This window comes from Protopterus annectens, chromosome 7.part1 (assembly GCF_019279795.1).
Source record: "Protopterus annectens isolate FY-2018-M chromosome 7.part1, PAN1.0, whole genome shotgun sequence".
NCBI lineage: Eukaryota > Metazoa > Chordata > Ceratodontiformes > Protopteridae > Protopterus > Protopterus annectens.
Genome location: NC_056740.1, coordinates 300,115,548 through 300,140,086, shown reverse-complemented (window position 1 = coordinate 300,140,086; position 24,539 = coordinate 300,115,548). Strand labels below are relative to the sequence as shown.

The 24,539-nt window shown below is 37.9% G+C and overlaps 1 protein-coding gene across 3 annotated transcripts in view; it reads right to left on the bottom strand.

The window, feature by feature from the left end:
• Positions 1-24,539, bottom strand: part of LOC122807740 (laminin subunit beta-1-like) — a 2,263,691-nt gene that overhangs the window by 1,177,946 nt on the left and 1,061,206 nt on the right. For all 3 annotated transcript variants that reach the window (XM_044078727.1, XM_044078725.1, XM_044078726.1), the window contains one exon: positions 3,716-3,904. In XM_044078727.1, the coding sequence (XP_043934662.1) occupies positions 3,716-3,904 (189 nt within the window). The remainder of the gene's footprint in view (positions 1-3,715; positions 3,905-24,539) is intronic.

Below are 24,539 nucleotides of genomic sequence, written 5' to 3'. Positions count from 1 at the left end.
ATCGTTAATTGCATACTCATTTAAGGAATCCATATTCAGCTTTAATTGAATAAAATATTGCAAAGGAAAAAAATTACACAAAGTAGCAAAGAATTCAAAGGAACTTAAATCAACTTCTATGACAAAAATTATACCAGCAATATACAACTAAATAATAAAATACAATAAAGTTGTTCTGACCATACAAGTTCTACCAGCCAGACAGAAGTTGTAATTTCTTTACGTTGCACGCGAAGTGCAGTAGCTTCTGCTCACTATAGCTCGCAGTCGCACCTCCGTTTAACAGTAAACATAAATAAAACTTCTCTTACCAGTCAACTCCACAACAAATCATAAACCAAGACAGGATTGTTTTGATATTTTCAGAATGTTCCTCTCTGCAGTCTGTGTAAATTTATAGCTGTCTAAGCCCCTTGTGGTGGCTAGAGCTTGCCTGTCCAAAACCTATCCCTTTCTCACAACCAAAAGTGAAACTAAAGGTAAAACAAAATATAAATCAAAGTAAAGCTTGTTAATAAGCAGTCTCTTCCTACCTATAAACAGTTAAAAATAGTGATAACAAATGCAATATAAATTCAAATAAAACTTCTCTTACCAGTCAACTCCACAACAAATCTCAAACCAAGACAGGATTGTTTTGATATGCTCAGAATTTTCCTCTCTGCAGTCTATGTACATTTATAGCTGTTTAAGCCCCTTGTGGTGGCTAGAGCTTGCCTGTCCAAGACCTATCCCTTTCTCACAACCAAAAGTGAAACTAAAGGTAAAACAACAAAATATAAATCAAAGTAAAGCTTGTTAATAAGCAGTCTCTTCCTACCTACAAACAGTTAAAAATAGTGATAACAAATGCAATATAAATTCAAATAAAACTTATCTTACCAGTCAACTCCACAGCAAATCACAAACTAAGACAGGATTATTTTAGAGATATATTCAGTTAACATCCTTTCCCTGATACAACTGGCCTGATTGAAGGATCCATCAAGGTTTTGTGTATCTTGGGAAGGCCTCTAATTATAGGTACAAGTGGTAATTCAATGAAAAAGTACTCATATAATTCTTTGATTATATACTTACAAGAAAAACTATCAATGAGTTCACCATGCACTTTTTGTTTCATTGTGGCTATCATTGCCATCTCTACTTTTAAATAAGCATGTGTATCTGATAACATTTAATACATCTTACCATAATAATTGTCTCTATTCATCTCTACTATTGCTCTGCCTTTATCGGCAGGGTGGATTACTATGTTCTCATTATCTTGTAACTGCTGTAAAGCTATAAATTCCCTTTTTGATAGATTATAAAATTTCCTATGGTTCTAATCATTATTATATACATTAAAAAGATCATACTCACATGATCTAAGAAAGGCTTCTATTTGTGGATGTAAACTAGGAACATATGTGCTCGGTTTCTTAAAAATCTCCCTATTCATATCTGATGAAGGAAATAATAATTTAAGCATCACATTTCTGCAGCACATTTTAATATCACATCACACATATTACTCTCTGAAACTGTAAGGAACGAGAGTCCTTTTCATAAAGACTTTTAGTTGATCTGATGACAGAGGATGTGTTGAGATGTTATAGACTAAGCATCCAGGGTCCTGTTCCACAATTGTATAGCATTCCATTGACAGTTTCCTTCTTTTTCTTCCCCTTTTACATTATAATGACAAGGTAAATGTATATCTTTATTTCTCTGAATGAAACCAAATTTCACACACTTAAGATGTTTTTAGTATAAAGTGTGTCACACTCAGATCACTGAAATTGGATTGTTTTTATTGAAAGAACTCTTTAAGTATGATCATTTACCATTCATCATTACTTTTGGCAGTATTATTTAGTCCACATGAAGCCAATATAATAGTTGTAATATTTAATAGAAATGAAAGTTTACATGAATATTTTTACGATGACAATGAAGAGTGGCAATAGAATGACATCAGTTCAATGAGTGATTTGTGTTATATAGCATGTGTGTTTTTATGCAATGTTTTACAAGGTTTCTGTTTATATTTTGTAAACAGTATTATTATGGAAGTGATTAATTGTGTTAGGAGCATGTGTTTGAATGGACAGCTTTGATTGGCTCTCTAGTATTTTAAATGTTTGGAATTTAAAAGATACATTATGTCTGATGAAGTATCAAGGACGACACAAAAGCGCTTACATTTTTATTAGAAGTCTTTTGCCGTGTTTACCACCTCTCCGTTTATTTCTAACAGTTTATTCTTATATATTTGTACGTGTGAGCTGGTACTATTCGCTCAGTGAAGGAGTTGTTTACTTCTGTATTACTAAATTAAATCTTTTTTTCTTTCCCATGCCCATATTTCTTCTTCAGATGTCTCCTGCTCCTCCTGTTTCTCCTTACTTGGGGACTCATTGTTTCATCATGCTGTGATAACACCTATATTAGACTTTCTGCACTAAATCCTTCACTTCTATGTATTTCATAACTTCAGTATCTATTTTTTTAACTTCTACTTTACTAGTCATCTGTTCTACATTCACTCTTTGTGATATTATTTTTTGCATTGTGAAATTTTCCATATCTGTGTGCCTTTGCCTGCATTTCTCTCTTGATATCTTGGAGCTGTTTTTTTCTGTATTGATTAATTTGGATTTCTCCTATGTGTAAATATTCCACCATACCAGATCTCTCTTTCTTTCCCATGTCCATATTTCTTTGTTACACCTTTCAAAAATCTCTAGATTGTATTATTTGTATTTTTAACCTCCTTGGTTGCTTCTTTTTCTAAATGGCACAATGTTTCTTGGTCTGTATAATGTTTTTCATAAATCTGTTGACTCATGAACACAAATTTTCATGTGAAGCTTTTGACAGTTTTTCTTGTGCAAGTATTTTTCTTTCCACTTATTTCTCTCTTAATCTTTGTATATACCTTCTGTCTGGAAATTCTGGGCTTCTTGCATTATAGTAACTCTACATAATTCTTTTCTTATCCTGAATTGTCTACTCTAAAATCTTTATGTCTCTTTTATGGCCTATAAGTTTTTTTGTGATTTTTGTGGACTACTACTTCCTTCTACAATGGGGCGGGGGGAATCCTCCCTTGAGCCTGATTAACCCCATTATAAGAATGTTTACATACATGTCTTGAGTATTCTCTACTGCTATTTTTCCAGTCCTGGCACCAGTGTGCCTACCAGGATTGGGCACTTTTTTTATCTTGGGTCTTGTGCACCCAGCCATCTTTTTTTTTATTTTAACCTACCTCTGTCCATGATATATACTACATAAAATACAGTCTATATATCAGTGTCATTTTGGTGAGATTTTTGTGAAAAACAAGGTCCACCTCATGAAAGTACTCACCAAGACTCGAGAATAATTCAGTTCGAGCAATACTACTACTCTCCTTTGCGTGCTGATTTATTATCTGTCCATTCAGTCCCCTCAGTGTGATTATAATAATGATAATAATGCTACTAATGATAATATTGATAACAATAATAATTAATAAGGTTAACACAATGTTCAGCATTTCATGTGGCTGTTAAATTCTCTAGTCTGTACTGGCACATCTTTTCTTATATTTCATTGATGATGCCTGAGATAAAAATATCTTCTGACTCATGTAATATACTCTGCTTCAATAATCAAAATTCAGAGTCCCCTGCCTTCTTTACTTCTAAGTTACATTCATGAAGTCTCCATGTGACCTACAACTTACCTCCCCCATGCTGGATGGCTCAATGTCAGAGTATCGGCTCTCACAGATCACGTCGCTGACTCTCTGAAGAGGCTGCTGCTGTACACCAGGGAACATCTTACTACAGTTATAAGAGAAGTAGCGATACACTTTCCAAGTCCTTCCAAAGTCTGATGATCTTTCAATAAGCATGGAGGCTGGGCGGAATGTCTATTGAAAACACAATGAAAAAGATACATTCTGAAAAAATACAGAAAATAATTCTTTGGCAGCCTTGCAGAAAGAAGCAACAAGAACAGTAAATGAGGGCTGTAAACAGTTTTTTTGTGTGTGCATCAAATGATACTGTGTGTATATGCAGATATAAGTAGACATATTAATAACATTCTTTCTACTTAGATTGTTATAACTTTGACTGGTTTCTAGAAGCATTTTATCATAGCTATTAAATAAGTATTTTTCTATGCCATTGCAGTTAAACACATTAAGACCTTGTTAATATTCCAAAACTTAAAAGTCAGATGGCAAGATCAATCTGCATATCCATGATAATTTAAACATTCCCCACAAGAAATATAAGTAGCTACACTGAACAAAAGATCAGAGTGGCAACTGAATAAATGACTATTATTCTCTCCACCATTTCATCTAGCAAAAATAAAATGATATTTCATTAAAAAATAAGTAGTAGGAAAACATTGCATGTAATTAGACAGTCAGACCTGGATCTGCAAACTTCCAAATTTTAATGAAGGACAAACAAATTAAAATTTGGTAAAGCATTTACAATGAAATGTGGATGGTAATGCCCACCGCTGCTACAAATATGTGATGGTCACCAATATGTGCCATCCCCATGCTGGGGCAGTAATCAATTAGCCTGAATCCTTACCACTGACTCTGGAGAGGGACGTGCACTTGGAATACAAACTGATACACTCAGTATTTCCAGATGCAGACCTCTCTGCATTTAGCACAATTTCCCTTAAGAGCATACAGGGAACACACTCAGCCCGGGGTCTGGATGTCTCTATAAATGTCTCCCTCCAGATCCTCAATAAGACTCCCCAGTGGTACAGCTGTAGGGTTAGGTGGTCAGTCGAGTGTCCAAGCCAAGTCCTCCAGCTCCCTCTCTGTAAACCCAGTACATTGTGGTCCCTGCCCCAAGTAGCTGACACACACTCATTAGGATTTAATTTTCACACACACACACACACACACACACACACACACACACACACACACACACACACACACACACACACACACACACACACACACACACACACACACACACACACACACACACACACACCTGGGAAAGGCTGGCACAGATTACCCACTCTACCAACTTTGCCCAGACTATAAGGTAGTTATCACTGCAACCAGTCAGTTACTATAAGGCTCTTAAAAGGGTGTCCAATTATACTGTGCAATATTAATACTAATACAAATGGTAATAGTTCACCAAGATGGCTAGGCCTTCTGGAGGGGCCCACACAGTGTCACCAAATAAATATAAGTACTCTTAAAGGTTAGATACTTTTTACAAGGACCAAAGTTTTAAATATATTTAATAATAAATAATAAAAGTCATGAAAATACTGAATATATATTCAAAGTAAACCACAGAGATCAGATCACAAGAAATATTGAAAAGAACATTGATGGACAGACTCAGGCAAATAAAGAAAAACAATATCTAAACTAAGCTTCACTATATTCTTGACTGAATCTAAAAGAATGTTCCTGTTCCTACCACAAGGCAAGATGCTGTGGGTGAGGGTCTTTCTAGTCAAGCTTCCCAAACAGAATACTCAAAACTCACAAATTTCTCTTTTTAATATCTAAAATATAACTTCCAAGAGGGCTCATCTTGGTCACCCGACTCCAAGTACTCACAGTATTCACCTTTGAAGCTGAGACAGGAAGTTAGCACAGACAGCCACAATACACATCCAAATGTTTATGGCAGTACCTAGGGCCTCCCCTCTTTTCACTGAGCTAATGGAAAAAGACTCCTCCCCCGGACCCAGCATCTCAGTCCTACTCAGCACTCTGGGGTGCCTTTTAATGGTTCGACAGCTCATTTACATTTCCCTTATTTTTCTTAAAGTTAACCTCTGCTGTGCTAGTATCCACTATTACAACATATACATTTAATTAAGCTACAATAATACATGCACATTTCTCCTCATTTCAGCAGAATGACTGTTGATACATTTCAACACAAGCAAAGATCACAAATACATTTTCAGCACAAGTATCTGTGCAAAATCAGCTTGATATACAAATGACATACAGTTCTAATATATTTATAACACAAGCATCTTGCATAAATCAGTTTGATATTCAAAGGCCATATCATTCTTTACAAAACTCCAGCTGGCTATGCTGGCACTTGCCCAAATCATCACATTTCTCTCCACCTTGAAGATGCAAGCTAGTTTGTTAAGTGACCTTGGAGAAACATGGCTTGAGAGAAATAAGTCTATCTGGGAATATTTTATCCCATTCCCTATCTTGACAGCCCATCTGCATTGGCATTGTTGACCCTACTATGGTGTTGTACTGTCATATCATATGACTGCAATCTAAGCTCTACCTGAATAACTTGGCATTTTGCTGGTTGGCTCTATGTAGCCATGTTAAGGGACTGTGATTTGTAACTATAGTGAATTTCCTTCCATACAGATAAGGCTGAAGTTTCTGCAGTGCCCATGCTATGGCTAGACATTACTTTTCTACGGCTGCATAACATTCCTCCTTGGGTTGTAGTCTACAGCTGAGCTATACCACTGGGTGTTCTTCTCCCTCTGAGAAAACCTGGCTAAGTACAGCACTCACCCCATGGTTTGAAGTATCCACCTGAAGAACAAATTCTTTGCCATAATCTGGACTGGCTAACATAGGGGGTCCTCTTAAAGCTCCTTTAAGCTTCTGGAATGCTTGCTTACATGCTGGGGTCCACACTACTTTAGCTGGCTTGCTTTTGTCAGGTCTGTGAGGGGAATAGCAATGGTACTATAACTGGGGACAAACTTTCTGTAGTACCCTGCTATCCCTAAGAATGCTCTCACCTGTTTTTTGGCAATAGGGGCAGGCCACTCCTGAATGGCTTCCACTTTGGCAGGTTCTGTCTTGATCTTACCACTTTCCACTCTATGTCCCAGGTAGGAGACCTCTACCATACCCACCTGACACTTACTAGGCTTAATGGTCAACCCTGCCTTCTGTAGTCTGCTCAGAACCTCCCTGACATGCTGAAGGTGCTCTTGCCAGGAATGGCTTTAGATGGCAATATCATCCAGGTAAGCAAGGGCATAATCTCCTGCTCCTGCTAGGATACAATCTACCAGCCTCTAAAAAGTTGCTGGGGCATTTTTCATCCCAAAAGGCATCTTTGTGGACTCATACAAGCTGAACGTAGTCACAAAGGCTGACTTCTCTTTAGTGTTGGGAGTCAAGGACACCTGCCAGTAGCCCTTGGCAAAATCAGTAATGGTCAGATGCTTAGCCTCACCCAGCTGCTCTAGGGCTTCATCTGTTCTAGGCATGGGGTAAGCATCTGACTCAGTGTGACTATTTAGTTTCCTGTAGTCCACACAGAACCTAGTGCAGCCACCATTCTTTGGTACCAGCACCACTGGAGAGGCTCAGGCACTGCTGGACTCCTGGATTACTCCCAGTTCCAACATCTCATGTATCTTCTTCCTCAGTGTCTGTATGACTTACTCATGCAACTTGTAAGGGGCCTGCTTTATAGGTCTTTGGGGCCCTATATCCACATGGTGCTGCCCCAGGTGGGTGTACTCTGGTTTCACAATGAACATGTTCTCAAACCCTTTAACACGTCTCAGATTTCTCAAACTTGTGTAGGGGATAGCTGCAGGGACATTGCTACCTCTTCCACTGAGGTATCAGTCCGAGCCTCACTGAGATCAGTCACCAGATCCCCCTCAGACTCCTCCTGCCATCCACTGCAAATACTCAGCACAAGGACCTCTCTAGCATCTGTAAACACCCACAAAGCTGCAGGTACCAGTGCTCCACACAAAAGCTGATGAACGAATTTGTATGTTTATTGAAAAAACGGAGCAAAAAACTACACGACAAAGTATCCTCCTTAAGTGCTTTTCGTTTGGATAAATTTCCAAACTTCTTCAGATACTGCACATGGGTGCAGACGAATAGCGCTTAAGGAGGATACTTTGTCGTGTAGTTCTTTGCTCAGTTTTTCAATAACCATACAAATTCATTCATCAGCTTTTGTGTGGAGCATTGGTACCTGCGGCTTTGTGGGTGTTTACAGTTTATTTTAGTTTGTTTTGTGGATCGACCTCTCTATCATGGTAAGGCTTCATCATGTTAACGTGGTGCAGTTTGTGGCCCTGCCTCCTGCCTAGCACTTCTATCATATAGTTACCATCACTGACCTTCCTTACCACTTTGAAGGGTCCCTCCCAAGCTGACTGCAGTTTATTGTGTTTGACAGGAATGAGAACCATCACCTGCTGCCCCACAGCATACTCTCTAGCTTGAGCATTCCTGTCATACCACACCTTTTTCTGCTGATGAGCTCCTTCCAGGTTCTCTTGGGCCAAGCCCATGAGCTCCCTATGCCTGGTCCTGAGGTTTAGGACATATTCCACAACAGGCTCCTTGTGGGATTCACTCTCACCCTCCCACTCATCATGAATCAGATCTAAAGGCCCCCTCACCCTATGCCCATACAGCAACTCAAAGGATGAAAAACCTGTAGATTCCTGAGGCACCTCTCTGTAAGCAAACAACAGATGGGGCAAATATTTATCCCACTCCCTCTTAAACTGGTTTGCAAATGCCTGTAGCATGGTCTTTAGCGTATAGTTTAACCTCTCAACAAGACCGTTAGTCTGGAGGTGGTAGGGAATTGTCTTTAGGTGCTTCACCCCACAGTGCTTCCACAGACAAGCCAGCAGATCTGACATAAAACTGGCACCTCTGTCAGTCAGTAGTTCTCTTGGGAAACCTACCTTGCTGAAAATCTCTGGCAAAGCATTTGCCACCTTCTCTGCCTCAATGGAGGACAGCCACTCCCTCAGGGCATCTAGTAGCATAATCTACTACCACTAGGATATACTTCTTCCCTGTGGACCTTGGGGTGCTCAGAGGCCCCACAATATATATTGCTACCCTCTGAAATGACTCCTGTATCAGAGGCAAAGGCACCAAAGGAGCTTTGACCTTGTCTCCTGCCTTGCCTACTATTTGACACTGCTCACAGGTCCTACATTACCCTGTTACATCCCTGGCAATCCCAGGCCAATATAAGTTTTGCATAATAGGTCTCTTGGTATGTTTTATGCCCATATGACCTGCAAAGGGAATGTCATGGGCTATGGCTAGAAGTGTCAAATAGTAATCTCTGGGCACTACCAACTGCTGTATTACCTCACTTTCTAGGTCTCCCTCAGGGGTCTACTCTCTGTACAATATCCCTTTGTTTCAGTATATAGAAGCCCCTTTTCCTTGAGAATCAGGTGCCTCCCTAGCTATCTCCCTCATGCCTTGTAACGCAGGGTCTGAAAGCTGAGCTTGCCTCAACTATCTCTTAGTAACTCTTGCCAGCTCCCCCTTCAAAAGAAGTTTGGCTCATCTAACTGCAGTACCTCATTGTTAACCTAGGTAATACTACTCACCTCTGCCCTTGCAGTCACTCTGTCCAAGGGAACATCAGTACCCACCAGGAGCTGTGGCTCACCTTCAGTCTCACTGATACAGGGTAGATCCCTCCCTGAAGTAGTCATATCACTAGTCCTGGCTTCAGGTATGCATTCTGTCTGGGTCTCTCCCAGGCTACCAGACTCACATGCCTGTCTCCAAGTTTGACTGCATGTCACTGCATGCACACAAGGTACTGCATTATCAAAATCATTTCCTATCAAGATATCCGCAGGGGTATCCTTAAACACAACTACTTGCTTGCTTCTTTTTCCACTCCCCCAGTCAAGATGAACCCCTGCCAAAGGCATTTGGAATAGGATCCCTCCTAAAGCTATGACTGGAGTGGATTGCCCAAGCAAATACTGTTCCCCTTTAACCACTATAGGCTTCACAATGGTTATATCATAGCCTGTGTCTCTCTTGGCAGTGGCCTGTTTCCCATCCACCAAGATTGGATATAAACTCTGCTGGTAGTTTGGTATCCCTGTTGTCTCCAGACAACTTACCACTGGCATGCTGTTATTTCCACTTGCTGGCTCCCCCAACTTTTGTTCCCTACCTTGCCTCCGTGGACATCTATATGCTCTATATCCCCACTGGTTATATTTTAAAACATTTAACCCTTGATCCTGGCCATGTATCTGAACTAGCAGCTTCCCTTATTACTGGCAGACTCTGTTGACGTGGTTTAGGCTTTCCACAATGGGCTCCGTTATATCCATGTGCAGCACTGGGTATCATTTTCCTGTGCAATGATACCCTTTTTGCTAGGTATAGATCTCCTTTTTTTCCCCAACTCATCTGCAGAGTTGCATTCCCTGTCTGCTGACCAGATTCTCATGCCCTCCGGCAAAGTGCTAAGGGCTTGGTCCCTCACCAAAAGGTCTGCCAGTACCTGAAAAGTGGTGACTTAACACCCACTCATTGACCTATGAAAATAAGTGTATAATTCAGCAATATAATCACATACACTTTCATCTGCCTTGCGTCTCTGCTCACAAAACTTTTTCTATAAGCTTCAGGTGTTAATTTAAAACATTGTAATAAACAGTGCTTCACTTTTTCATAATCTAAACAATCAGTATCAGACAATTTAGAAACAACAGTTGCAGCTTTACCATGGAGTAAGGGGGTGAGGAACTGTACCCAGAGCTCTCGATGACCATTATACTGTTTGCATAGTCTTTCAAGCACATGAATAAAACTACCAACATTATCACCTTCTTGGTACTGAGGAAGAATTTACTGACCTTTATTGCTTCTGGGGTCCAGTTACTTCCTTCCTCATTACCTCCAGGACCCTGGCAAAGAGTCAGCATTTCCTTTTCAAGTTGCTTCTGCCTCTCATTTTCTTCAGCTTCCAGATGTCTCAGTCTCCCTTTTTCTTCAGACTACAAATTCCACATTCACTCTACTGATTCTAACTCCAGCTGTTTGGCCTCCAGTTCAAGTCTCTTTAACTGAGAGCTATACATCCCCAATCCCAGTCTGGTTGTCTTCCTGGTTGCTGGTCTGTGATGCAGCTGTGATTAAGGCTGCAATAATTTGCCCTTTAGTCAGGTTGGCATGCCCTTATCCTTTGGCTTGGCACATCTCAGCCAAACAGTTACTTGTCAGCTTGCCATACTCCTCTGCTGATATCCTTGCCTGGTCTCCCTGACTAACTAAGTTAACAAAAAGTAAATAAATAAAACTATTGTGATACAAAACTGTGAATGTCTACCATGTGGCTGCTTGAGAGTACAAACACCTTCTTTAGTGACCACTGCTTACAGGCTCAGGAGTTCAATATCCACCATTGATCAACAATGAGTGATCATGGGATAGTCCCACCACTGCCACCAATAAATGTGATTCCCACCACTGCTACCAATATGTGATGGTCACCAATTTGTGTAGTTCCCATGCTGGGCCAGTAATCAAGGAGCCTGAATCCTCACCACTGACACTGGAGAGGGCTGTGCACTTGGAACACAAATGGATACACTCAGTATTTCCAGATGCAGACCTCTCTGCATCCAGTACAATTTCCCTTAACAGCACACAGGGAGCACACTCAGCCTTGGGTCTGGATGTTTCTATTTCTATCTTCCTTTAGATCCCCAGTAAGACTCCCCACTGGTACAGTTGTAGAGTTAGGCCCTCAGCCGAGTGTCCAAGCCAAGTCCTTCAGCTCCCTCTCTGTAAACCCAGTGCTTCGTGTCCCTGCCACAAGTAGCTGACACACACTCTTTAGGATTTACTTTTCACAAACACACACCTGGGAAAGGCTAGCACAGATTACCTCCTCTACCAACATTGCCCGGACTATAAGGTAGTTATCACTGCCACCAGTCAGTTACTATAAGGCTGTTAAATGTATGTCCAATTATATTGTGCAATATTAATACTAATACAAATGGTAGTAGTTCACCAAGATGGCTAAGGACTTCTAGAATGGCCCACACAGTGTCACCAAATAAATATAAGTACTCTCAAAGGTTAGATACTTTCTACAAGGACCAGCCACAATAAAAGTTTTAAATATATTTAATAATAAATAATAAAAGTACATAAAAATACTGAATATATATTCACAGTGAACCAGAGAGTTCAGATCACAGGAAGTCTGCATTTCATAGTACTATCACTGATTTACATGCATTACTTTGGACCGTTCATGCTTGATATATATATATATATATATATATATATATATATATATATATATATATATATATATACACACACACACACACACACACACACACACACACACACACACACACACACACACATACATATAGGGATAGTTTTGGTGTACTATGTTACCTTGACACCCTATTCCAAGAAGCACATTACCTCAGACATAACTGCATAGAACTCCTTTTTGTGAGTATATGAAGGGTCATTTCAGCAGTACTGAAAGAACCTGTGTTTTTGTGCAAACAAACAATTAGTATAAGTTTAAATAAATGCCCTTTGCAGAGGTATTACCTCTGAACTCCCCAAGTGGGGGCTTCCCTGCAACCAGCTTACTTTATTATTATTGCTTTATTATTTTTAGTTCAGTGGTACCACAGCTAAGAGGCACAACAATAATTTGAAATTAGTGCATCACTTGTTTTTTCTCTAGATTTAACTGTATCATCTGAAGAATAATAGAGATTCATCAAGAAAAAATATTGCTCTAACGTGCTGTGAAATATAAGCAGAAAAACACAAGTAAACCAATTAAAAAATGAGCAACCAGTCTTTGAGTAAATGTAGAGAATCTGGACAGTTTAATATAGCCAATCAGCCAGCAGGCTTTAGAAGGAAACTGGAATATACAGAGAAAATCCTTACAGACATATGAAGAACATTTATGCTCCACATAGGCAGTCATGACAAGTCAGTATTGAACCCTAGATTTGTGAGGCAGAGATCATAATACTGAGTCACTGTGCTGCCTTTTTTTTCTTGCTTTTTCTATATTGTACATCATTGTTTTTGTTATCATATCTGTCTGCAGCTAGAGATAAATAGTGGCCTGAGGCAGGTACTTCTTCATTCTAAATATTGTTTCAGTTAAGCCTCTTTGTAGGGGTAGATGGGTGTCAGCATTAACTACAGGTAGATATGTACTGTTTTGTGTGTATGTCAGAGGGGGAGTACAGTCCTGCATTGTTTTAAAACCTCTCTGTTATTTAGGAGATATGGTGTGTGTGTGTGTGTGTGTGTGTGTGTGTGTGTGTGTGTGTGTGTGTGTGTGTGTGTGTGTGTGTGTGTGTGTGTGTGTGTGTGTGTGTGTGTGTGGCCGAGGTTCTACATGGAAGTGAATGCGTCCATTGACTATTGAGATTAATTTTCATTGTTTTTGTTAATTAATGCACCCATTTTAAGATATCCCAGTTTAAACCTTCCATAATTCTATGCTAGGAGACTGCTGTAGTGCGGTACACTGAGCTATGCCATTCATCAGTGTGCCAATTATTGGGCATCTGTATAAGCGTACTGGGCTACAGTATAAGGCATGACTTCATGTGACTGCAGCATTTTAAAAAAATAATTATGGTGTCCTTCTGTGTTCTTTCACTGTGTACTAAAGAGAAATCTTGGCAATTTGGCAAGTAAAGCATTTATGATGAAATTAGGTCTACTCTGATGAATTTAAACCATGAGTCAGAGTCAGAATTTATGGAAAGAAATTACATTTTTTTATTTTTATTATTTTTTTTTTTTTCCCCTCCCCATTTCCCTCCCCCAGTTACTCGTCCATGGCAAGCTGTTGCTTGTGTCTATCTGTTGTGGCATCTTATCTGAAAAATCACATTTAAGCACCTGTTTGGACATGTGGGCAGATGGATTATAGCCCTTTGAGTCTCTTGCTGTGAGTTAATGGAATATAAGTAGCCTGGGCTTGAGCATCTGTATTTTCATTTTGTGGGAAGATATAACTAAGAGTTTGGGTATTTTTGGATTATTAGAATAATACTTCTGATTTTATGAGATTCACTGACAACTTCTCTAATTGTGACTGAGTATTTGGATGCCAGGATGAAAATGGGAAGTGTTTCATTTCCAATATTTTTAGAACCTACATATTCAAATTCACTTGAAGTTCAACAGCAATGACCCTTATTTATTTACATGAAACATTATTTAGGGACAGATGGTTAGACTTTCACAACTGGTATCAAATGACAATGTAGTTTGGTTTGAATTATTGTTATTAAAGAAAATATTTCTGATAGGAGATTTAATGATTTCTCCCTATTCCATGTGAGACCCTTCTTGTAAAATCTTGGAGGTTGCCACAAGATACCACCTGCAATAGACCTTTTAAAGCTATGGTGCTGCGGTTTTAACAAACTATTTGGCAATTAAAGGACAATCAGAAAAAATTGTCCAGTTTGAGTAAGGCCCCCCCCAATATTATGGTGAAATTGAGGGATGAACCACATTTTGTGCTTAAGAGGGGTATGCACAACAAACATATATTAGAAAATCCATCTGCTTCTACCCATTCACTATATAGGAAGCTATGGGGCATGCTAAAATATGCTTGAGTTAGACAATGTAGGTTCATGCACGAAGGCCGATAAATAGCTTTGGATGAGTTCCCTATGGCTAGTAAAATGAAGGAAAGATATGACTGTATTGCCACAGAATTGGTACATGTGGTAAAATGTCATAGATAGGAAGCATATTGCTTGGCAAAAACTAAATTTACGTTACAGCAATAATGTATGAACATTGATATTCTGTCAAGAAAATGGATGCTACTAATGTGGTGAGTAAACAGTCCTCATATGTGATTATGCTAGTAAGTTTTTGTTTGTTTGTTTTACAGAAGATCCATATTACCATGAGGATGATTGGGAAAAACCTTTGGAATACAAGGAGTTAATTTGGTATCCCTGTTTAAATGCAGGGATTTGCATGGATTAAATAATTCTGTAACTACTGCTAGTGTTTTAAAAATGAAAGCTGCAAACTTATAGAAATTATATTTGAATAGTTTATTGTAATAACACATATTTTAATACAATGTTTTAGATATAACTGGGTTTTGTGTCTTTAAAAATAGCTATTAGTTTACCCATCGAGTCACATAATTTGAATTAATTTGTATATTACTATTTACTTAGGACTGCTTCTGAACATCCGCGGTGGTGCAGCGGTAGCGTTGTTGCCTCACAGCAAGAGGTTCTCCTGTTCGATTCTCGGCTGGAGTGCGGGGAGTCCCTTCTGTGTGGAGTCTGCATGTCCTCCCCGTGGTTGGGTGGGCGTGCGAAAGACATGCGTAAATGGGCGTGCCTTTGTTGAAGGTTGAATGTCGAGCTGGCACCTCGGCGTTCATCAAAATCTACTGCCAATCATTAGCGGACCGGAGCTCTGCTGTGGTGACCCCTAACCAGGAAAAGCCGAAAGACAACAACTTAGGACTGCTTCTGAATGTTCAATTATTCTGATGAAGTCTTTTACTCATTTACTCATTTTGTGGAGGAAAGTGTTCAATAAATTCTTTAGCTAGTTTTGGTTCATAGTCTTGCGTTACAAACCATACCAAGTAGTTGGTGGGAGTTTGGTTTAAAATTGAAAAAGAATACAAAAAAATAGAATGAGAAAATATTGTCAGTTTATTGAAGCTCAATGGATATACTGCACGTATTCTTCCAGTATTAAAAAGCAAAAAATTGCTTACATGATGATTACAACTTAGTTGTGAACTAAGAGGTGAGCTACTAACAAGGAAATACTGTATATCAATTACCAAGACAGGAAGAGTTAATGACCATGCTAAATGATGGAATTATGTCCTCAAAAATCAACATAGCATATGTATTTATTTATTTATTTATTTATTTATGTTTGTTTACTGGAAAAGTCCGACTGGGCCGGAAACCCATTTTTAGCAGAGGCCAGGGGAGAAAAGCTCCACAGAAATATAAGCAAAAATACAATAATTAGATAGTACAATAGTATACATATGATAAGATGCAGAATACACATCCTCCAATTAGTCTATACAAAGAAGTATGCAATACTGTTTTCTAGTAGATACAAGTTCAAAAAAAAAGATCACACAAGCATTTCATTAAAGATCACTGCAAGAATAATAAAATTAGTACTGTGTACATATTAAATAATAGTTATGAATAAATGAGATTTCTTTTATATTTTTTATGAGCAGTAATAACACCGAGGAGAGGGAAAAAATGAGGTAAGGAGTGGACAGTTTGGTGAGAGAGTTATAGATATCTTGTCAGTTAGGTTTGCCACAGGAGCAATGCCAGTTTTTGAGTAGGTGTTCAAACAATAGTTGTTTGAAACTGGTAGATTCAGGTGTGTTTTGGAGGGTGTGGGGTAGAGAGTTTCATAATTTGGCTATTTGATTTGAGAATAGATCTTCACCATGAGTGTTGTTAACTTTGTTTGCTGTGAGAAAGTTTCTGTCTACAGATCTTAGACTTTGTGGGTATGAGTAGGGAATAATAAGTTCCTTGAGGGATGGACAATTGTCAGGATGGAAGATATATTATGTGTGAATTTAAGTTGGTAGAGATAAACAAGACTATGTAGCTCAAACCAATTTAATTTATGTAGAGCAATACAATGGTGGGTTTGGTGGAGAAGGCTGGCTGCGAAACAGGCTATTTTGCTGTAGCAAGTTTCCAACTTGATTAAGTCTTATTTTTTTAGTTAGTAAAGAGGGAGAAAGCATAAAGCATAAAGAAGCATAGAGAAGAGGAAGGTTCTGGATATGGCTAGTCTGGTATTGTCAGTGAGGAATGGCTTGCTTCTGTACAGTGAGCCTAGTTTAACGTGAACTTTCTTAATTGTGATGGGTATGTGTTGGTCACATCTAAGTTTTTCGTCGATAGTCATGCTGAGGAGTTTTGTATGCTCAACTGGTTGGATGACTGTGTTGTTTGCTAAGAGAAGAGTGAAAGGAGGGGTGGAAGGTGATTGCTTGCTACTGGTAAATAGCAGGGTATGCTTGTCAACAAGTCTCACTTGATGTTAACTTCAAGAAATAATAAACCATAAATATGCACAGAGGCTTGTTTATGGGAAATTCTGCACCTTCCACTTTCCATAAAATTGAATGTGGTATTAAACCCAGATGATGTACTATTCACTGATAAGAATGAGGGTGAGTACCTTAGTAAGTTACAGAAAGCTTTATGTTCCATGGCTTAATAAACTTTTATGAAAATTATGTGCTTTTTGAGGGTACAACACTGTCAGCCTTGTGTAAGTTGCTTAGGGAACAGATTCTGGACCAATGGAAAGACCAGGAATAGAAGGCATCCAATAAATGTACAGAATTACTATTCTATAATGATCCAGTAAGTTGTGGTGCTTCTTCATGGGTTCGTAGGAAAGTACTAGGCTTGCTGCCCTTGCAGGCCATTTCAAGACTAGTCAATTTCCCTTTCTGTGCTCAAAATTTACCTACTCATTTGGTTATAGATTGGCCTTACCCTTCCCATGGTAGATAATTATATATTACCCCTGATATACTGGGATCATACTGTGGTGGTGCTGCAGTAGCGTTCTTGCCTCACAGTTAGACGTTACCCGTTCGATTCTCAGTTAGAGCGTCTTCTGTGTAGCGACATGCGTGAATGGGCATTCCTTCGTTGAAGGCTGTGAGGTAGGCCTGGCAAGCCAGTACGTAAAAATCTACTGCCAATCATTAGCGGACCAGAGTTTCGCTGTGGCGACCCCTAACCGGGAAAAGCCGAAAGACACAAACAAATACCATAGATAATTTGATAATTTTGTCATGGGGTATTGGAGCTGTGATTCTGCACAGTATGCCTCCAGGTGAAGAATACTTATTTTTGGCAAGCAGATTTTTGTTGATATTCATAAACAGCTTGTAATGAACTGAAGAGATTGAAAAATTAGTTATTTACTTGAAATAAATACAATTAAGTAACGCACTTTGTAATACCAATCAGACAAGCAGTTATATTTATTTTTTACTTGAAATAAATACAATTAAGTCATTTACTTTATAATACCAAGCAAACAAGCAATTAAAATCTTGAAAAAAGAAAATATAAAATAAAATAATTTAATTTAAAATACATAGACATATTATTTTTTATTCGTCCTTCAGAAAACTTACCCAGTGGCTTCCTGTGTGTGCCACACCAGCTCATTTTTTCCTCCAGGGGCAACATCTAGGCATCACTAAACTAGTTATGAGTCATCAGCTCATTCATTCCCATTCTGGGGCATGATTGGAGGTGAGAGATGGAGATTGGGAAATGGTCTGATTTAATGATCCTGTGGAGGTCCTCACCCACCTTATCTCTCCTAACACCTCCCCGTATGAAGTCAGCATACTTGTAGTGGCTGCCTAAGTGGGGAGTGATGCATGTGCTCTCATACACATCATCAACAACTGAAGAGTGCATGCTCTAGTTAACAGAGTGTGTGTGTCTGTGTGTGCCCAGACCTCTTCCAGGAATGATCGCATGCAGCATGTAGACATCGGTAATGTGGCTAGCCTGGTCACCTCCTTGCCCCCAGGATAAGCAAGATCGAACTGGCTGCTCTGACCCAATGTCTTGGCTGAGACATGCTGGTTGTTATTCAGTATCATTTGTCATCACCCTTCAGCCATACACTTTGTCCTTCTTACAAAACCGAAAGTCTCAGACTTGTAGGTGCAATTAAACATGCACCTAATTACAGAATTTGCTATTAAGGTGCTTGTAGAAAACAAATCTACTTGATATATTTTAAGTACATTAACTAACATTGTGTAACCAAAACTATATAATATTTAATTTATATCATAAATGCTTAATGAATAATGCTTAAACTATTAAACTTTTCAACATGTTCAGTCATATTTACAAGTCTGTAAACCTGTATTTGTCTGTCCTACTCCATGAAAAACAATAGATGTGATAACATAATTTCACTTTTATTTTAAACATGACCAAAATATGCTCCCAACTCCCCAGTACCTTTCTGTGACATAAAAATCTAGCGAACATAAGATTAAATATCAAGTGATGTGTAAAAATATGCGTAGAGACATTTCAATGCAAATATTATAAACCTTTTTGCAGTACCATAGTATGGTGAGAGGGTCAGCTGCTCCAAGCACAAAGTGTTGAGATGGGTACAATCAGCCAGTCACTCATTAATGTAAACTGGCTTTTAAAAGCATTTGCTGTCAGCCTGAGTGCTGTTGCTCTCCATATGGGGTCTAAATTGTAGCAACAGCTTGCTATATTTGCTAGCCTTCTCTGTCTTTATCATCAATAAATATAAAATCTTGACTTGGAGAGCTCCAATTTCCTTTGACATTATACGGTTTTCCATGATTCTCTCAGGTTTTCATCATCCCAAATAAAATCTTGCATCATATTCTTAACTTATCTCATAAAAGTATTTGGGTACTTACTAAGAAGTCTGGAAAAATGTATTATAACAATAGCACTATAAAAAGTATAGTACCTGCACGTTGTGATTTAGTTCTAGTCCTAATAACTTCCATCTTCTAATACCATCTTTCAGCCATCTTGTCAGCTATTCATTAACTTTACATGTTGAAGCATTGTCCAAGTATTTCATATAGGGGGTTACCAAAAATAACCATGTTAAGTCTGTGATGGACAGAGGTTATATTTATAGTTTTTTTTTAGGTAAATATTAGGCAATCAGCTTTCAGGCTATTACATGCCTAGTCAATAGCCAGATAGTGACCAAAGGTGAAACTCAAACCTGTCTGTGAGGTAAACAGCTTAACTGCTATGCCGACTCTAACCCCTCTTCCAATCTGTACTACTGCCTGCAAGTAATATGTAATATAAGGATGTGTAGTCCCTTCTGCTGGCATAAACTACTATAGGAGGAACAATTAGCCTTTAGAATATGTGGTAAATGTGCACTGCTAAGGATGGAGCCAAGATGCCTGATTGAAAACCGCATCTGAAAACGGCTGTGCAACAAAATAATTTTACTGACAGGATTTTGAAAACAAAGATATTCATAAGTAAGAACATTTTACAGGAGGAAATACTACAATAACTATTGGAATAGAATTAGAAATCAAGAAAGTGAGTTTGTTTTCCTCAAATTTCATGTCAGAAAACCTACAAACTCCAGACTATGAGACCTTAAAGATGAGCTACTCAAAATTAAAACCACATAATGCTTCAAGTGAAAGCGATAGAAGTTGCCTTATCGAATATACAAACTAGTCCACTAAAATGGACAAGATAGATTTGAATATAGATAATATAAAACAAGATTGTAAAAAAAAACTGATTGTGAATTTGGTAAAAGCAGCATCTATAAATTAGCAGAATGGAAAAAACACTGACTCATCTAGATGAAAGAAAGAAAATTAGACACAAGTTGAATTTTTGAAAAAGCAGAACAATTAGTTGGAAGGATGCTAGAGATCCCAGCCAAGTTGGTTGCCTAAACCTAACACTCTGGACATTGGATAAAAGCAATGTTCCAGGGGAGAGAAAAAAATACAGAAAGAAAGATGATGAGCAGGAATAAAAAGAGGAACAACTGGCCATTTTTAAGCTGCAAATAAGAAGAAGGAATTGTAGATTTTTTGAAAAGGTATTCACAGTAGGCTACAATGTGAGCTCTTTGAAACAAATAATAAAATAACAACAAACAGAAGTGAAGAGGCTTCAGAAAGCTGCAAGACTAGAAAGAAGATAAAGAAGCAACTAAAGATGACCTGTAGGAACAGATTCATGGAATACAAGCACTAACAGACAATAAAAAGGCAGGAAGGAAAGATGGATTGTCTTGAAAAATGTCCAAGAAGGAACAACATTCAGATAAGTGTAATACAAGACAGAGAGTAAACAACAGTGAATGTAGCTATTGCATGACAGATCTGTGATACCAGGAAATCAAGGAATACTAACAGAGAGGATTCACAGAGTGGGCCAGCAGCAAGCAGAAACAGAAAGCAGACCCAGCCATATTTTGGCATATTTCCATTCCTTTGAGGTAAAAAAATGAAATAATAAGGCAAGCAACTTTGCCATTTGCAGGGATGGTCGAGGTTGGTTGAGGATTACTCAGAGACACTATATAAGAAATGGAAAGCTATGCTGGAGGTGTTAAGTCAACTAAGATTAAGTGGAACAATTGCATGGTTCAAATATCCTGCAAGTCTAAAAGTACAGCAGGAAGGAGCATGGTTCAGGTTACACAATATACTGGATGTACAAAACTTTAAACAAAGGCATCAAACACAGCTGAACAACTCAGGCAGAAAAATCTGAATAACTTACAAGACATGAGCTTGGTGGGCAATCAAACATATGGGAGACATGACACAGAGGAAATGGGAGAATAAGCAATGTCATATGCTGAAAGCCGCACAGGGAAGAAGATATGACCAGGAAATGCAGATGGGCCACATGCTAGTAAAAGAGAAGCAGGAAATAAACAAATTACAAAGGCAACCACCAGCAGATTAGAAAAGAAACAAGATAGTGGATTGGAAACAAGTGAAAGAGTTGTCTTGAAGGGAAAGAAGAATGGTAAATGTCTTCCCAAGGGAGATTTAGGCACAAAACAGAAAGAAGCAGAAGCAGAGACCGACAGGGGAAGTTTCAGCAACTCAGAAGTGAACTGCTAGACAAATAAGGAACTAAACAAGCTGGATAGAAGCACTTAAGATGCATTACAGAGTCAAAGAGGTAGAAAGCAGTTCTACAGAAAGACTGGAAGTGACAGCAGAAAGAGAAAAGCAGTAAATACATAGAAAGAATGGCCACTGAAAAGAAGGTGAATGTGGAATGGCAGGAAGAAGGCAGTAAATGAAACATATCCTTACCTTGTGAAACACAGCCTGGGTAACACAGCATCAAAACAAGAACACCTGTCCAGCTACCTTCTTAAATGAATAAACTGTTGAAACTTCAGTAAGGCATTTTTGTTCTTGTCACAGGGACACCATCAGAGAGAAAGTCTCCTTGATGTGCTAGCTACAGTGAGTTTATCTGAACCAATCCTTGATACTGTTTCTTTACAAACAATGGGATAAACTGAATTGATTTCCAGGGCAATGACAGGTAATACAGTCAAAGGGGCAGTGAGGCAAGCCTCCAATCTATTTTGCTTTATTTATTCTATTTTGCTATTGTTTGCTGGGCTTGTCTGACTGGCTTTAGTCAAATAAGCCTTTTTGCCAGATGCCAGGGGAGAAAACCTCGAACATACTACAAACATTTTAAATGGATATTCAATAATATGCATGAACATTTATTAAGTAATACAGATTCATTTGCTAATGAGATTCCATTCATATGAAATAAAGGTAAACTGCAGCAGTGTAAAATACACTTATGCATAAGTAGATGCCGAACGTTGTGCTTATGAAGATGGGTATTAGTGGGTTTGTCAAATATATAACAGTCCAACTGGGACAAAGCCCATTTTCAGCAGACGCCTGGGGAGAAATGATCCAGACACATGTCTTTGAAATGTGGGAGGAAACCAGATCACCTGGAGGAAACCCATGCAAACACAGGGGGTACATGGAGACTCCACACAGAAGGCACCCCAGTACTTAATTGAACCACAGGACCTCTTACAGTGAGGGAACAATGCTGCAACACTATGCCAAATTTGGACTGTCTCAAATTTGAACACTTGTGAGAGTTGAAGATTAGGGCAGCATAGAGGAGAGATGGAAGTAAGAAAGTAGAGGCTATACCTGGCTATGTCAGAAAGGTAACTTTTTATTCTGCATAACGTATCTAGTTTTTGATGAGTTTTTTACCATGTGTGATACATGGTAGTCAAAAGTAAATAGAAACAAAATGTTGGACTATCAAACAAATGAAGCTGGTACACCAGACTGGTGTGTAACAGTGGGGAAGGGAGACCAATAAATTAGAATGATGTAATATAAAAATACTGTGGCATCAGTACTAGGCTGGCATGCAATGTAGTATCGTAAGGGACAGTAAAAAGGAACAAAAGTCTTAAAATACCCCTATCCAGGGCATACCCATACACGTGCAAAAGCCAAATGTCAGTGATCTAGAAAATGGAGATAGGGAGGAGCAGTCTGAAAATATATTGACAATAACAGGTAATTTTAATTCCATAATAAATAAGATAGTAGTGCTTAAACAAAACCAAGAATTGTTTATTTGGCAAAACTATAAAGATAGCTAATGTAAATATCAAAGATTTAGTGGAGGTTACAAAGAAGAATTCATTATTTTACACTGATTAATTCTATGCCTTTGGTGTCTAATCACAAAATGACAGAGTATATATTTCACTACATCTGAAAAATAAAATAGAAAAGGTAAAAGTACATCCTTTTCTTTTATTTGATAATTTAATTTGTTTTGCATTGACAATGTTCATTAGAAAATTCTCTACTATTTCTGGAATATCAACATATATAACAAAGTTAATTGACTTCAAGGATTTTTTAGACGATAGAGTTGAAGATTAGATTTTGCTCATTAATAATGAGGAAGTAAATGAGGTTCCTTATGGCATTCCTTTAAAGTACACATTTTCAGGGAAAATTAAATGCTGGTATCATTAATAAATAAATAAATGGGATAAAAATTTAATTTTAATACAAGAAATGTTCATGATGCTAAATTAAGTAAAACAAAAGGGTGAAAAATATAAATCCGAGTTTATTAGAACTCTAACAAAATAATAACAGAACAATGTAAGTCATAAAACTGAAAGCACTAGAGAAAATTCAATTACATTCACATGCTATTACTTCAAAACACTCGCAGAGATTACCAATAGGAATAAGATGTTTTCTAGAAGAAATCAGATTAACAGTATTTTGCGAGATATTGAGGATATTTTTGAAACATTATGAGATTTTTATAAAGAGCTGAATTGCTCAAGCAGTGACTTATTGGAAGAAAAAGATACTGTAAATTGCTTAAACAGATATATAAATACTAAGTAAAACTCTCATCAGAAATATACTCTAAGCCAAAAACAATACATGAAGTAAAAGACAAAATTAAAAACTAATGCTAAGTATGGTAGTTGCCTTAGATGGAGTCATTCCAGAATTGTATAAACTATTTTTTCAAAATGTATAACACTGATTAGAAAAATGCTCACAACTGTTCAAAATATAGATAGGTACCCTTGTAATGGAAATATTAATTAATTCCCCATTTTAAAACCAGGAAAAGCGAAACTATAGTTTTTTTCTTATAGACCCATTTCATTACTCAATGTACATTAAAACATGTTTGTATACGTATTTGCAAATAGATTAAAATATCAAGAACTGCATAAGTAATAAAGACCAGACAGGATTTGTAGTGAAAAAAAATAACTCATGATAACACCAAAAGAATAATCAATCTATTGGATTTGGCAAACTTGAATAAGGAAAAAGCTAGTAGTAATAATGCTTACATCTGGAGAAAACTTTTGACTCATTTATTTGAAAATATCTGTTTAAATATTTGAGATGATTTGAATTCCCTGATGATTTTATTAATTTAATTCTACGTTGTTATGAAGAATTGAAAAAATGTATCAAGATAGGTCCCTTTCTTTCAAGGGGGTTTAACTTAAGTAAAGGGACTTAGCAATGATCCCTACTTTTACCACCTATGTTTGCTTCAGTTATTGAATATGTTGCTACTTAAATTAGCAA